Genomic DNA, 16,474 nt, shown 5'->3' on the forward strand with positions numbered 1-16,474 from the left:
TCTTTGGAGAGAAGGAGGATGAGAGGAGACATGATAGAGGTGCACAAAATATTAAGAGGAATAGATAGAGTGGACAGCCAGCGCTTCTCTCCCAGAGCACCAATGCTCAATACAAGAGGGCATGGCTTTCAAGTAATGGATAGAAAGTTCAAGGGAGATATCAGAGGAAGGTTTTTTACCCAGAGAGTGGTTGGGGCATGGAATGCGCTGCCTGGGGCAGTGGTGGAGGCAGGTACATTGGTAAAATTCAAGAGATTACTAGATAGGCATATGGAGGAATTTAAAATAGAGGAATATGTGGGAGGAAGGGGTTAGATAGTCTTAGGCGAGGTTTAAAGGTTGGCACAACATTGTGGGCCGAAGGGCCTGTATTGTGCTGTACTGTTCTATGTTCTATGAAGAGCTTTGGGATATTAAGAACATAGAAATAAAATAATAGGCCATTTAGTCTCTTGTGCTTGCTCAGCCAGTCAGTATGTTCATGGCTTATACGCCACCTCAGCACCAATTTCCTGCCCTAGACCATACTGTATCTCTAGATTCACTTAATATCCAAAAATCTGTTGACCTTAATTCTTGAATATACTCAGTGACAGACTTCACAGCCCGAGAGGCAGTGAATTCCAAGGATTCACTGTCCTCTAGTGATTTTTTTTTTCTCTTCTTCTCACAATCCTAAATGGTTGATCCCTTATCTGGAGACTGTGATGCCTGATTCTACACTTCCCAACCAGGGAAATGTCATTCCTGCATCTACCTGTCAAGGCCTGTGAAAATCAAAGAGATCACTTCTCATTCTTCTAAACTCATGAGAAGAGCCTTAGCTGCTCAATCTGTTCTTTTAGGTCAACCCCCTCCCCATCCCTGGAATTGAACAGGTGAGCATTGATGCACAGAGCAAGCTTGTGGTCCAGGTCCATAGCTCCCTGAAAGTGGCAACACAAGTAGATAGGGTGGTAAAGAAGGCGTATGGTGTGCTTGCCTTCACTGGTCTGGGCATCGAGTATAAGAGTCAGAAAGTCATGTTGCAACTGTATAAAACTTTGGTTAAGCCTCATTTGGAGTACTGTGTGCAGTTCTGGTCGTCTCCATTACAGGAAGGATGTAAAGGCTTTGGAGAAGATGCAGAAGAGGTTGACCACAATGCCACCTGGATTAGAGAGTTAGCTATCGGGAGAGATTGGACAAACCTGGTTTGTTTTCTCTGGAGCATCAGAAGCTGAGGAGAGACCTGATAGAGGTTTATAAAATTATGAGAGGCATAGATAAGGTGGATAGTCAGAGTCTTTTCCCAGGGTCGAAATGTCAAATACTAGAGTATATAGCTTTACGGCGAGAGGGGGAATGTTTAAAGAAGATGTGCAGGGAAAGTTTAAAGAAAAAGTGTGGGGTAAGTTTTTTTTCCCACACTGAGTAGTAGGTGCCCAGTACACGCTGCCAGGAATGGTAGTGGAAGCAGACATAATAGTGGTGTTGAAGAGGTATTTAGACAGGCACATGAACATGCAGGGAATGGAGGGATATGGATCACGTGCAGGCAAATAGATTTAGTTTAATTTAGCATCATAGTCGCCACGTTGATTATAGATTATGATCCCTGCATTGTCCCAAATCCAAAATAATCCACATTCCCGCTCTCTTTTCCTGTCTGTTAACCAATCCTCAGTTCATGCTAATGTATTATCCCCAACCCCATGTGCTCTAATTTTGCTTGAAAATCTCTTGTGTGGCACCTTATCAAATACCTTATGAAAATCGAATGCACCAAATCCACTGATCCTCCCTTATCCGTCCTGCCAATAACAACCTCAGAAAAAGTCTAACAGATTTGTTAAATATAATTTCTCTTTCATAAATCTACCCATCCCAATCATTATTATTTTGCAATTATCCTGTTTCCACTTCATTAATAATAGATTTCAACATTTTCACCACCGCTGATATCAAACTAATCGGTCTATAGTTCCTTATTTTTTCCTTTCATAAGTAGTAGGATTACATTTTCTATCTATGGGAGATGTTCAAGAATCACTGGAATTTTGGAAGCTGACAACCAATGCATCCAGTAGCTCCATAATCACCTCCTTCATGCAACTCATCAGGTGCTGAGGATTGGTCAGTATTCGATTCCATTAATGTTCCCATTTTTTTTTATTATTAACGCTAATTTCTTTTTGCTTCTCATTCATTCCAACCTGTTGTTCTCCACTATTTCTGGGATGTATTCTGCATTTTCTGCCATGAAGAGAGATATAAAATACTTGTTTAATTTCTTTGCCATTTCCTTATTCCCTGACGTATTTTCTCATGACCCACATTAGCATTTGTTTTTTGCATGTCCATGGAAGCTTTTACAGTACTTAAATGATTCTCATTCAATTGCTCTCATATTCTCTTTATACCTTTCTTATCAATTTGTTAGTGAGGATTTGTTGAATTCCAAAATGTTCCCAGTCGTTAGGTTTATTTCTCTCTTTGGCAACATCATGAGGCTTTTGATATAAAAATATCTTTAAGTTCTCTTGTTAGCCATAAATGGACCACTTTTCCTGTTTGGATTTTGTGCTATAGAAGGATATATACTTGTTGTAAACTGCATTAATCCTTTAAGCATTAACCATTCTTTGTTTACTGCCATTTTGAAAGGTTCAAAAAGGATTCAAGTCCTCCCTTTGATCACAGTAAATGAGAATAATCCTTCATTCTTTTGATAATATTTAGCAGATCCATCTTGTTCAAACAAGTTATGACCGGAAAAAAAACTTCTGTTTTTCTCTTTGCAAGTCAGTTGCCATTGCCAACCTCCCATTCTGAGTAATAGCAAGTTTGTCACTATTCTACCCTTTCAAGTTGTGGTAACATTTATCCATGGGTGACTGATTGTCTCCACATAGCAGTTTGTTGAATGTGAACATCCTTCAATGAGGAAGGCTGTCAACTCTCAGTTCTTCTTGTCACTGTACTCAATGAAAGACATCATTTAAGCTACTGTGCCATCCATTGAACATTCTCAATGAATATGAATTGTAATAGAGACTGAGAAGCTGCAAAAATTGGTTCTGGGGAGAAATTAATGATGATCTCCAATATAAGTAACATTTAGTTGCCCGTATTAGAATTTTAAGGGCAATTGTTTGACCATTCCTTATAGAACATGTTGATTTCCAATTCCTATTACAAAATGCCATGAAGGTTCTGTTAATTTACAAACATTATATTTATTTCTGCCTAAAAGCTGCTCAACACTGTACTTTAGTTGCTTGGAGATATGAAAGTAAGTGTCAAGCAAATAATTTTTGCATGCTTTTATTTTTTGAGATTTTATTTCTTCTCTTTGAGTCACAGAGCATAATTCAATTGGTGATGACAGAGGAACCTGATAACAGCAGCAATGCTGTCATCAATAACCTTTTAATAAGTAGGGTTAGCAACTTCATAAAACTGCTTTTTAGTGCTGAGAAATGCATTTGAGAGAGCAGCATGGATTTAGGAGACTTACCTGCTTACATTTTTGGTCTTAAGTAAAAAAGGATATATTTGCCTTGAAGGTGGCACAACAAAGGTAAGCTAAATTGATCCCTGAGATGAAGGGGTTTTCTAGTGTGGAAGCATGGTGTAAGTTGGATATATACTGTGCTGTGGTGTTTAGAAGAATGAGAAGTAGCTTCATTGAAACATTTGATTCTGGAGGGGTTCAGCAGTGTAGATGTTGGGAGGATGTTTCTCCTGGTAGATAGTCTAGAGTTGGTGGGGCAGAGTCCTAAGTAAGTCAGCCATGATCTTACTGAATGGTGGAACAGAGCTGATAGGATTTTATGGCCTTTCCTCCTCTTTCTTTGTCTTATGTTATAATGTGGAATGGTAGCTGGACTTTAAGGATTCAATTGTGAAGAGAGCTTCCCTGAAATAAAAAAAATGTTGGAAGCACTCAGCAGTTCAGGCAGCCTCTGTGGAGAGGAAAACAGAGTAATGTTTCAGGTCCATGAATTCCACTGAGTTCTGATGGAGCTGCTGGTGATTCCTATGGAGGATTAGGAGGAGAAAGAGGTAATACAGTTCAGTAATAGAGTTTTCTTTCATTGCCACTTGCAGTAAAGTTCCAATGCTGCAGGATGACTCCCTATGTCCTTACACCAGACAATATAATTTTATGAATAGCTGTTGCTGATAATGAGCCAGTGAAACCATTTCCCTATAGATATTGGCTGGTGTAAGTTTTAGCATCAGCAACCAGGATCGATGCTGTAAGATAGCTGTAGTTAGTACTGCACCAGTGGTTCTTGACATCCCTCCCGTGCCTTCTTCCATCTTGCATCACTTTCCCCATTAAATAATATACCTTTAGTGCTTTAAGTCCCTCATCAATGGCTTTCACTTGACGCCTGAAGTGGCAAGCTAACTTACACTTGGATGCTTTTTATTGCTTCTTATGAAGATTTGCATTTAACAGTTACTTTTCTGCAACCCCTCTATTCTTGTTTATCTACTTATAAATGCTTCAATAGCAAGTTGTTCTCAATTAACAGACAATATTTGGACATTTTGTTTCCACATAAACATTGCCTATCCTCTGCACCTACCTCACACCATCACTCCAGATTTTACCATCCTTCGCCCTCCCTAGCCCAAGTGCTGGGGACCAGCTCTGAGGGTGTCTGACTGTGGTTGCCTAGTGCAGATTCTCTGCACCTCCACCTTCACCCTGTGTCATATCAGGTCCTGAGAGTCTTTGTTTCGGGCTTCCAATGTTTGTACATTGTGTGTTTTAGTAAATCATGTTTGATGAAAAATTGTTGCTATGTTAGAAATATATCACTTAGTAAACTTAAGTTTCAGATGGATTTGTTTCCTCCTTTAACTGTTGCAGTCTGTATATGCCTCTAGATTTTATAATAGTGTCTATTTTTGTGCCAGTGCTTGGCAGGTAGCAGTAAATCTTTGATTTGGTGTTGACCAATATTTCTAATGGTGGTGTACTTAACAGAATTAATTAGAACAGTCGAATTGCAAAGAATTTTACAGCACAGAAAAATGTTATCTGATCCATTTGGTCTGTGCTGATATTTATGCTGCAATCAAATCTCTCACTTAATTTCATCTCATTCTATTGACATATCATTCCATTCTTTTCTCCCCTTTATTCATTCAGCTCTTCTTTAACTGCATCTCTGTTACTTGCTTCAGCCACTGCACATGGTAGCAAAGTCACATTATAACCTCTCCTAAGAAATATCTTTGTCTAGAATTCTTTGTTAGATTTGTTAGAGAGGATCGTGCATTACGATCCCGAGTTTTGGTCTTGCATATATAGAAACGTATTGCTCTAGAAATTCTTTTTGCACCAGAGGAAGTGCACTAATTTGTATCTTTGCACACTGACTGCTCTTCACTTCCCATGTCTCCATCCTCACCCCTCTGGCCATCGATCCACCCCTTGACCTTTCACACTCTGAGTCTTCCGTATCCCTGAACTACTGGGACCCCCAGGCCAGGTTGCATTTCTTAGGTATCTGAAAGGCAAAAGACAGATGTAAGCAAAGTAAGAAGTGCATGCTTACACTCTCTGCAGCTTATATAAATTAGAAAAAGAGTGTGGGATGATGGCAAGTTAAAATGGAAGAGGAAGATTAGCCATGAAAGTATTGGGGTGAATCTTGTTCACTATTGCCAGTAGGTACATTCGAAATCCCTGACACTTAACAGTTTAAGTAGCAAAATCGAATACATCCACTGTCAATCTCAAAAGTACAAGACTTCTAACAGATTTGGAGGACATAACTGCTAGTTTACTCTGCAGCAGAGCCAAGTTTGGCTTGGATTTCCCAGCTTTGTGCTGGGGACTTGTCCCTTGGGTTGTGGCACAGGAAGGAAGGTCCCACTGATTTCCATGGGATTGCAGGGAGAAAAGTGGAACATGCATTATAATTCAGTATTTTTCATCAGTTATAGTTTTTTTTAGTAACTTTCTTTAACTAACAAAATAAGTCATTTTTAATTTTTCCATATTATGAGGATAGGTTGAGTGAGCTAGGGCTTTTCTGTTTGGAGAGAAGGAGGATGAGAGGCGATTTGATAGAGGTGTACAAGATGATAAGAGGCATAGATCGAGTGGACAGTCAGAGACTTCTTGCCAGGGCAAAAATGGCTAACACGAGGGGACATAATTTTAAGGTGACTGGGGGAAGGTAAAAGGGGGATGTCAGAGGTAAGTTTTTTACACAGAGAGTGGTGGGTGCGTGGAATGCACTGCTGGCAGAAGTTGTGGGGGCAGATACATTAGGGACATTCAAGAGACTCTTAGATAGCCACATGAATGATAGAGAAATGGAGGACTATGTGGGAGGGAAGGGTTAGATAGATATTAGAGCAGGATAAAATGCTGGCACAACATTGTGGGCCGAAGGGCCTGTACTGTGCTGTAATGTTCTATGTTCTATTACATACCAATTTTATTAGATTTTTTTTAGCTATCTTTGAATATCAGAGATATTTAAAATTAGTAAAGAGCATTTCAAACTTTTACGGCTGGCAAAAGACGTTTGGCCGGTTCAAAGGCAGGGCCTATTCATTGCATTGCTGAAGACCCTCTTATGGCTCACATCATTTCATTGGACTCTGCCCTTACAGAAGGCCAGTGAGATTGTCCCTTTGTATCCGAACTAAGTGAGTGTGGATGTGGGCGTACTGTGGGCAGAATTGCAAAATCTGGCCCAGTATCATCTTCTATTGTTTTTGCTCCATGATATTAACCACCATTTTCTTTCTTTTTCAATCTTTTTATTAGTTTTCAAATTAATACAGATTAATATATAACATCAATGTTTGTACATGTAATACAAAGAGATCGGAAGAACAATCATGGCATGGATAATCATAAAAAACAATAAAGTATAAAAAAATCTGTAGATCCAACGATCTCTTAGTGAATGAATATAATATAAAAGAAAGGAAAGAAAAAGATTCATTATAAAATATAAAAGAAAGAAAAAAAATCCCCAAAACAATAAGAAAATTTATAAACAGTATATCAAACCAAACTAAGCTAAAGAAAAAAAAATTCAAAAGAAAACAAACAGAAAAAAAAACTGGACTAAAATTTCTCAGTAGAAACAGAGCAATATTATGTCGTCAACTCCATTCCTCTAAGTTGAAAGGTTATTTCAAGGGGATCTACATCATGTGAAAATATTGAATAAATGGATTCCAAACTTCCTCAAACTTAAGCGAAGGATCAACAGTACCACTCCTAATTTTTTTCCAAGTTTAAACATGATATAGTTTGAGAGAACTACCACCATTTTCTATCTGCTCCCACTACCTTTACAGAATATGTGTGCAGGGCTTACTACCTTTTTTCTATATATCCTCCACCAAAGCCCACAATGCGGTGTAAGAAAGCCTTGGAGCCCTCTGTCCTGTGCTGTGTCACTCTCCAGTGACTCAGAGGTGAGACTGAGTTCTTGAGTGACATCCATCCCTTGCTGCAGTCACAATGCACCTCATTTTTAAGTGGTGTACGCTGACTTTAAGTCGCACAGGATAGTGTTAAATGGAGCTAGACACAGGATATTGCCCTCTTGTTTAGGTGTCCAACTAATGAATAGCACTGGCTGCACACTGCTATCATGCAAATAAGCATGCATCACAAATTTGGCACGTAGCCTGCATCAGAAGCAATGGACCCCATGCCTACTTTGGGAAGTTACTGAATTCTGCCCCAGCAGTATCCAAACATTTTCAGCATTGATCCTCATTATTGTTAAAATTAAATAATCAATAAAAGTTTAACTGTTCCTGGCAGAATATATAATTAAAAATAATAAAACATCCATTGTGTTACCCCTCAAATGAAAACTTCAGTCTTACTGCCAATGTGTATTAATTGACAAAGATCATACATCAAGTTTCATTGATTTTAATTAATACAAAAAATGTGCTATCATTATTGATCACCAGATAAAGTACATTGGTTTATTATTTTATGAAGACATCTTGTCAAGTGCTTCTGACGGGTACAGTATTCTCTGCAGAAGTCAGCTGAAGTGGAATTAAACTGCTTATCGCCAAGTGCTGTCATCTCAACTATAACCAAATGGGGTATTTTCCTCATAGCATTTGAATAAAAAAAAAACAAAATTACTGATGAGCTTGATAATGAAAATCCAATGCCATTAAGGGAACTGGAGCCAACATCTGAAAACACCATTGTCTGGAGCATGCATAAATTACCATTGCTGGCACAAGCCAGCCATTAATCATATATTAACTGAAAAGAGAACTTTACTTAATAATGCATTGAATATAGCAAACACACAAGATAAAAGTAAAATAATCAGAAGTGCTACCACTTGTCTTTTAAAATTCAGCAATTGCAAAAGGACAATAAATTTATGTCTTTGCCAGAACTCATCAGAGATCACACTTCAGGTTGAACTGCTCTTTGTTCCTAGCACATTTTTTTTTGGATTTCATATCAAGTTTATCTATTTATTTGTTTTACTTTGACTTCAGTCTATTCTTACACACTTAAATGTATGTTAATCAGAAGCAGAATGAATATAGTTATTGGAAAATCCAATTATTTATCAAATAAGGATATAATAAAACAACCATAGTCTACGTAAAACCTCAGGATTAAGAATAACACAGGGAATAGAATATTCTGCATCCAAATTTGTTTTGAACATCTGCAATATTTTTGTTGCTCTCTAAGTCATGCCTTGGAACCTAATGGTAACATTATTTCAAGTCTAATTCATTGAAAAGCACTGTAGGAGCCCTCAATGGCACATCAGAAATAAGAGTTTAGCCCAACTGTGTGGCATATTGATTTTTTTTTCATACATTGCAAATTGGCTGTGCTCTGCGGAGCACCAGCTGGAAGCAGTGTACAGAACCCATGTGTTCACCTTTAATGTACTGAAGCCTACAGTAAGAGAAACCTCTGAAAATGATGTCATATCAAGCTGCTTGACACTTAATATCCTCTTTGATCTTCCACTTTTCATGGTCCTGTTGTATACCGTCAAAATTTATGGGATGAATATAATCATTTAATATATCTTTTCATATTGTAAGCTGAGTATCTTCATGATTGATGGCCGCAAGTTTAGAAAATCTGGTAAATCTGCCTGAAATGGTGTCAGTCAACTTAGAGAACTGGGTTCAGCTTCTACAGAGCAGCAGAGCTGCCAGCAAGTGATTGGTATGAGAGAAATGGAAGCAGCCGTCTCTCTGGAGGCTGAGCCTGGCACCGTTTTCTGACGAACATTCACAGTCACAACTGGTGAGAACGAGGAGTGCCATCTGCAAACTGTAAATCCTGAACATTTACTCAATCTGCTGCATAGTGCTGACAATAGGGAGTTCATAAAATCAAAGCCACCTCACAAATGAAAGAGGAGAACTGCATTTTACCAATTAAATTAAGCTAATTCATCACTAACACAGCTGAGGCTTTGTTCATGGGCGACAATATATGAATTTTGCTTTCTCTTTTCTCTCTTCCTCTCCTTTTTTTTTATTTCTATAGGTGATATTGTCGTACTCACCAAACCTGTAACTTTAACAGAGGGTGACAGGGTCACCTTGACGACAGATGTTCTCATGGCAACAGATGGCACTGGCAAACCCAAAGAGCTGTTGTATGCCATCTCTGTGCCACCTGCACATGGTCAGATCGAGTACATCAATTATCCTGGATTGGCCATTTCCAGTTTCAGCCAGTTGGAGGTAGCAGCCCAGAAGGTCTGCTACAACCATGACAACAGTCGTGATGCCAACACGGACGGATTCAGGTGAGGACGCCTGTTCTGCTATATTCTGGCTATCCTAACAAGAACAGTATAAATCAAAGCACAAAATGCTGACCAGGACTGAAGATTTCTAATTTTGTTGAGTCGGTGTATACTTAATAACAGGAACAGATCTCAAAAATTCACATCTACAGCTAAACATAACATGAATGTCATATAATGAAAATGTGCATTAGAACAAGGTTTAAGACAGTTTCTAAAATCATTATATTTAATTCTGTTGTCATGTCTTAGTCCTGCAGGAAATTACAATTGCCCTTCCAAAAGCTTCTCAAATCGTCTTTTGATATAACAAAACTGTAATTTGACAATCCTAAATATTAGTCAAACAGAATACTTTTGTCAGGGATGACTGACCACTTAGAGTTCGTAGGGCATGCAGGGTATGAGTTTATATCTATGTATAATCCTGTTGTAGTATTTAATTGCTTTCTGTAGGGGAACATTTGTGTTAATTATGCCTTGTTCATTAACTGTAATTATGGAAATCTAAGATGTGGATAATAATTCAATATATCCAAATATTATAATTCAGCTTCCACTTTATCATGGAAAAATAAGTTGTTTTTTAGAATATAGAGGCCTGTGTGGGTCCCCAGTCTTTGACTATGATGAAATAGATGTTTTTCATGAATGTTTATCACTTTTTATAGCTGGTACCTTCTGGCATAATCTAGTGCCAAAGCCCAGCTCCCTATCAGCTTTGCTATAATTCATTCTCAGCATTTGGAAGTGATCTGGTTCCAGGTGATTTATTAAATTACTTTTTATTGTGCGACTCCTAACTTGTCCATCTGTTCGGCAGCTCCTAACTCGCAATCTGTCTGTACTTTGCAGAAAGACAAACTGTCAAGGCCTGTTCATGCACCAACACTTGACAATTCTCTTTCAGATTAGATTAATACCAATTGTGACAGATTCTAAAGCTTGAAAAGAGATGCAAAAAAAAAAATCTTATTAGGGCTCGTTGGAGCACTGATCAATTTTGACAGACACAGGCTGGGTGCAAGAGATAGAGAATAATTCATTTTTATAAAAAAACATTGATACAAAGAGTGCACAGAATATGCTTTTTTTTAAATTTCTAAGGAACCTGCATCAAAATGTCTAAAAGATTACAGAATAATCCTGTTATCAACAATTAGGGCGTGCTTGTGCATTGGTCGTAAAGAAAGATGGGTATTTCTATTTGTGAACAAGAAGAACAATGTCTAAAAAAACACCCACAGATGATGGATGCAGATGATTAACAAAATGACTACCCTTGGCACAGACATTTGAATTTAAAGTGAAAACCTTTTCATCAGGATTGATTGGGATAATTACACAAAAAAATGAGAACTCCTAACAGATGTCGTTATCTTATGGTAGAATTAAATCCTTTCTCATTCAAACTCTTCTTTCCCACAGATTTTTTGTCAGCAACGGAATGACTGTTAAAAACAGCTCCATGAAGTTTAACATTGAGCGCACTGACCGTGTCCTGCCCACTCTAGTTAATAATAAAGGACTTCAGTTACCAGATGGAGCCATGATGGTCATCCCTCCTGATAACCTTCAACTTGCAGATCCAGACACACCCCTGATAAACTTAACTTACATTATTATACAGCCTCCTCAGTATGGCAACCTATACTTAGGGAGAAATATTCTTTCCCAGGACCACTTCACACAGCTGGATGTAAATAATTTGGACATTTCGTACAAGCACAATGTTGGGCCCTCTGAGCTTGACCACTTTACATTCATGGCTTCTGATGGAACCAATCATGGGTTTTTAGTCAATGGCCAGATGAGAGAGGAGCCTGTTATATTCAGCATACAGGTATGTGGATATCATTTGGACAAAGACTCTGATTCGAATAAAACTAACCGATTAGTTGTGTAGTCAGGTTATTTAAATTCCAATATTCTTTAGGTGATATTTTATATTTTATGACAATAAATTTCAAACTACATTCACAACTGATAAATGAAATTAGGTTTAAAGAAATCAAACTTCTATAGGTAATGTAATTACACTGAGTAGTTCTGTGCGCGGTACAGATCAATTGTGTTATAACAGTTTCAGCCAAGATTAGATTTTACTTCAATGACTATTTAATTTAGCACTAATACTTGAAAACAGTTATATTTCATCATTTTAAAGCCAATTCATAAAACGTTCCTTGTATTTAATAACATTTATTTATTGCCATTTAGAGGAAATGTCATTAATGCATTTATAGGAACCAATGTCTCCATTCTAGCATCTTCTGTCTTGTAGCACAGTATTGATTTAAGCTCAAGATGTAACTACTCTATTTTAAACAGTTAATTTAGTTTAAAAATCCCTTCAGACTGGAGAAAACAATTTCTAGCCAATGCTTTTAATACGTTCCACCTTAACCATAAATGTAGAAATTTAACAAATAAAGAATTTTGATGTAATTTTAGAAAAAAAATATTTCTTGACTAAGCCTAATGACAAACACTTGGCAAAAGAACCAAAGAGAAATTGAGGACAATTTGTTTTTAAGTCATTATGATCTAGAATGCACAGCATGAAAAGATTTTGGAAGAATATTCAGTACCACTTTCAAAATTGAATTGAATGTATGTCTGAAAGGAATAAATTTATAAGGGTACAGCCAGGAAGTAGGGAAGTGGGATCTGATTGGATCCCTCATTCAAAGAGCCAACACAGACACTTTGGGCTGAATGACTGCTTTCTGTTTTGAATATTTTGTTGATTTAAAGACCAGATATTAATAATCAGAAAATGTGTTCCTTCAAAAGTGTCAGTGAAATATCTGTCACCATTCTTTTGTACGTTCTTTACAACTGCAATGACAAATGTTCCGTCACACATGCTCACACATATGTACAAAAATAAACACAGGATGTATACATTAGTGAGTATAGCAGTTACGCAAATGAAATTTAGAAGCACTATTTTGGTCCAAATTTATCTCTTAATACAGGCATTAATTTTGATTCCAACATATGCCAGGAAGTGTTGATCATTTTTCAGATCTACAATTTACTTACCAGATATATTCATTTTGAACTAGAATTAATTAAGCAGTTGTATTGTAATGAAATGTAACATTATTTTAGAGTGAATTACCGTACTTAAAGACCTTCATTTAATTCTGTAAATGAAGAATGTTAAGAAAGGATGTTTTAAAGTATCATAAGGGCTAGCCCCAGAATAGACCTGCCAGAGTAAAAGCTGTTCAGAGTTTGTATATCATGAGTGTTAAAATGTTTGGTCTTCTACAAATGTGTTTCTGCACTAAATCAAGATATTTAATTTCTAGTAAACCTATTCAAAAGAGGAAATTAATTTACTATTTTTTTAAACACCTTTTTTATTTTAGGTTGTTTGTGAACTTGCTTAATTAATGACATCATCCGTTGGGATCACTAGTATGCTATAATAAAGGCTTTTAATGTAAATTAATAGGAAGTGCCCATAAAACCATGAATCACACGCAAATAATTACTGCTTTAATGTTCCAATAAATTAATTCATTGAGCACTACAGAAGGAAACCATTCAGCCCAAAGTGTCTGTGTTGGCTCTTTGAATGAGCTATCCATTTAGTTACCAGTTCCCTACTTCCTCGCTGTACTCTTGTCAATCTTTTCCTTTCAGACATACATTCAATTCAATTTTGAAAGTGGTACTAAGTATGCTTCCAAAATCCTTTCATGCCATGCATTCCCAATCGTAACGACTCATTGCTTAAAAACAAATTGTCCTCAATTCCTCTTTTTTTTTTGCCAAGTGTTTTTGAGTAGGCTTTATCAAGAAATATTTTTTCTAAAATTACATCAACATTTTTTATTTGTTAAGTTTTTACATTTTATGGTGAGACATCATATGCCTTATTAAAAGAATGTAATAGCTCTTACTTAAGTAAATATACTCAAGAAGATCTCTTTAAAAATCACTATTTCAACAATTACTACAGTAGAAGCCACTTTTAGCTTGTGCTGACCTCATTGGCACTTGGGGGACAATAAAAGGGCATCATTTGCATGGGTATAGAGAGCTGTTTGATACCACATATTTTCCCACTGTCTTCATGTGTAAGGAGCCAAAGCCAAATTTACTTAATATGTTTGCATCAGATTGCCCATGAGAGGTCATTTATGCAAGGTTGAAGCACCTCCTTTGAACTAGTGACAGGGATCTCCCAGCATAGCGTGACCCTATCCCCCTTTTACATCACCAGTTCTGTCACATAGAAGGCTGACCTGGAATTTATGGGTTCTACCAGAATGGCACTAGAGCCATAGCAGCAGACTGTTGAAACTCACCAGTATATTGGATATACAGTATTGTTAAAATTGTTCTGGTGACGTAAAAACTCAAATGGATCATCAACTGGTCCTTAAAGAACTGTAACTTTCCACATCTTGTACATGAACTCCAGTTCGTGGTTGAATTTTAACTGATCCCTGAAATCATCTAATAAATCACTTAGTGGTATCAAACTATATTGCAGTAGTTCAAGAAGTAGGGTGACAATCACAGCCATATTATACTGACTAGAGATGGAAAATAAACATTATCCAGGAGATCCAGATCGTACCTTGTCAGGGACAGAATGTCTGTCTGTCCCGTACAAGTGACACCCACTCCTTCCAAATGAATAAAAGGCGATTGCAGGACAGTTTGGAGGTTTCCAGGAAATCAAGTTTCATTGCAGACAATAATACAATGTGGACCAAGACAGATGAAGGAAAATAAAAGATGTGGTAAAACAAGAGATGAAATTTAGAATAGCAAAGGCATAGTCATTTTATCAATTGTAATATAAGGTTGAAGTTGCAATCACGCTGGAGAATTGCAGATTAAAGGTAAGAGAGAGATAATTCACCAGAGGTTTAATTGAGTTCATTTCAGTGTCCATTTTCATGTCCTAATTTGCTTTTTTTAAATTTATAATTTGACCATCTAACTTCAAGAATATATCTATTAACTAAATAAAAGAGACTGAAATGCGGATTGACATAAACAGAAAACTGTCTGCAAACTGCTTAGAATATGTAAGTGTTTTGTAGCACGGCACGGTAGCGTAGCGGTTAGCGCGACGCTATTACAGCGCCAGCAATCGGGGTTCGGTTCCTGTCGCTGTCTGTAAGGAGTTTGTACGTTCTCCCGTGTCTGTGTGGGTTTCCTCCGGGTGCTCCGGTTTCCTCCCACATTGCAAAGACATACGGGTAGGTTAATTTGAGTTTAAAATGGGCGGCGCGGACTCATCGGGCCGGAAGGGCCTGTTACCACGCTGTAAATAAAAATTTTTTTAAAAAGTTAAAATGAATTTAAAGAGGATTTGCCCTCATCAACCACATAGAAAAAAAGAACAATATGCAAAATATGAAAGTTGGTAATTTAAAACTGGCCCTTAAGTTATCAACGTTTTTGAATGAAAGGTATGTTTTATTTTCCATGATTATTCTTTGCTTCTTCATCATTCACTATAATGTTCATAGCTATTTTATTAAATGTATTATTTCTGTGAAATGACAGACACATGCAATACAAATGCTAAATACTAGAATTATGTAAATATTTGTATGTCACAGGCCTGCATAACTACTACAATGATTAAATACATCTTTATCTCATTTAACAGCAATTTCTCACATAATAAACCTAAAAGTAAGTGACTGGAAAAAACAAGTTGGTTTCCTGTACAGAGGGTGTCTGTTTAGTACCTACATGGGTTAATTAAGCAGGTGCTGATGCAGACTGAATCTGAGAGACACGGTTGGCAAAATTCCAAAAGTGAATGTTCTGGAATAAATTAACTCTGTGAATCTCAAGAGCCCTAATCCAAAGGTTGCAATACCGCTTTAAATGTGAATGTAGTTAACTCAACGAAGGGTGCATTTCAGTAGCTACATCAATCAAATGTTTTAATAAATTCCTTTCTAAACGTTTATGTATTAACATTACTGAATGTCCCCCAACTGCCCCTTATTCCACTTTTCTCTCCCAGTAATGAAAACACTGACCTGCGCTCGATCACTAATTAAAGTGAAGTGCCCAAGTGAACTCCCTAGTGTGTGTCATATCAGAGTCAAGGTGGTGAGAAGCATAAGATGGCGATCCTAAAAATCAATGGGTGTTTTTATTACATACTCCCGTGTAATTTGGCTTGGATACAGAATTCAGGATGGGAAGCATAGCCAGTTGCTTGGTGAATGGGGGACTGCTGTAAAACATTCCCATCAGACATCGGAGGGGGGCAAGACTGTGAGACAAGGCTGAAGGTTGGAATGGTTGGATTTTTGTGTCCCAGGGTGTTTTCTGCCAAGTTCTGCAGCAAGTGCACCTGGATTTAGTCAGGCCTTTAGGGTTTCATGGTGTTACATATGAGGCACATGGAGGACTGTGGTTGAACAGGACCCAAAAAGTTACAAGCTTCTCAGACACATCACTTTCTTTGATGTTCACCATCACGGCAGTAGTTTAAATCAACAAAGGGTGCTCTTCAGCAGCTACATCAATCAGATGTTCCAATAAATTGCCTTTCTAAATGCTGTGAAAGATTTCTTGCCTCCTCCTATTGTGGGGGACCAAGGTTTACCCTGAGTGAAACTGCCACCAATGAGCATTAGGAAAGGTACCTTGGTAGGATAAGCAACAGATAACACTGGCCC

General features: G+C 37.4%; 1 protein-coding gene across 1 annotated transcript in view; it reads left to right on the plus strand.

Annotated features, from left to right (window-relative positions):
- Positions 1 to 16,474, plus strand: part of frem1b (Fras1 related extracellular matrix 1b) — a 136,547-nt gene that overhangs the window by 91,791 nt on the left and 28,282 nt on the right. The window contains exons 23-24 of the mRNA XM_052010686.1: positions 9,533 to 9,797; positions 11,226 to 11,640. Of these exons, the coding sequence (XP_051866646.1) occupies positions 9,533 to 9,797; positions 11,226 to 11,640 (680 nt within the window). The remainder of the gene's footprint in view (positions 1 to 9,532; positions 9,798 to 11,225; positions 11,641 to 16,474) is intronic.

This window comes from Pristis pectinata, chromosome 3 (assembly GCF_009764475.1).
Source record: "Pristis pectinata isolate sPriPec2 chromosome 3, sPriPec2.1.pri, whole genome shotgun sequence".
NCBI lineage: Eukaryota > Metazoa > Chordata > Chondrichthyes > Rhinopristiformes > Pristidae > Pristis > Pristis pectinata.